The sequence below is a fragment of the Phaethon lepturus genome, unplaced genomic scaffold, assembly GCF_000687285.1.
Source record: "Phaethon lepturus isolate BGI_N335 unplaced genomic scaffold, ASM68728v1 scaffold3611, whole genome shotgun sequence".
Taxonomy (NCBI): Eukaryota; Metazoa; Chordata; class Aves; order Phaethontiformes; family Phaethontidae; genus Phaethon; species Phaethon lepturus.
This window is the reverse complement of record NW_010518292.1, coordinates 118,058-118,294: the sequence shown is the minus strand read 5'-3', so window position 1 is coordinate 118,294 and position 237 is coordinate 118,058. Positions and strand designations below refer to the sequence as shown.

Genomic DNA, 237 nt, shown 5'->3' with positions numbered 1-237 from the left:
GCCCGGCTGCCGCCCGCTAACGCGAGCCTGTCTTCCCCGCGCGCAGGTTCCTGCACAGCCTGGGCGCCATCTTCTCTTTCGTCTCCAAGGACGCGGTGGCCAAGGTACAGATCATGGAGAACTACTGCCGCGGCGAGCAGCGGGAGAAGTACGTGTCGCTGCAGTCCATGGTGGAGTACGAGCTGGCCAGCGGGCTGGTGGATGTCCAGAAGCGGGCGGGGCGCCCCGACTCCGGCT

The 237-nt window shown here is 67.5% G+C and overlaps 1 protein-coding gene across 1 annotated transcript in view; it reads left to right on the top strand.

Moving 5' to 3' along the window:
* Window positions 1–46: 46 nt before the first annotated feature.
* The window catches only part of CPTP (ceramide-1-phosphate transfer protein), a gene marked incomplete at its 5' end in the record, with an annotated part of 551 nt that continues 360 nt past the window's right edge, over window positions 47–237 (top strand). Inside the window, one exon of the mRNA XM_010296661.1 lies at window positions 47–237. Coding sequence (XP_010294963.1) covers window positions 47–237 — 191 coding nt within the window.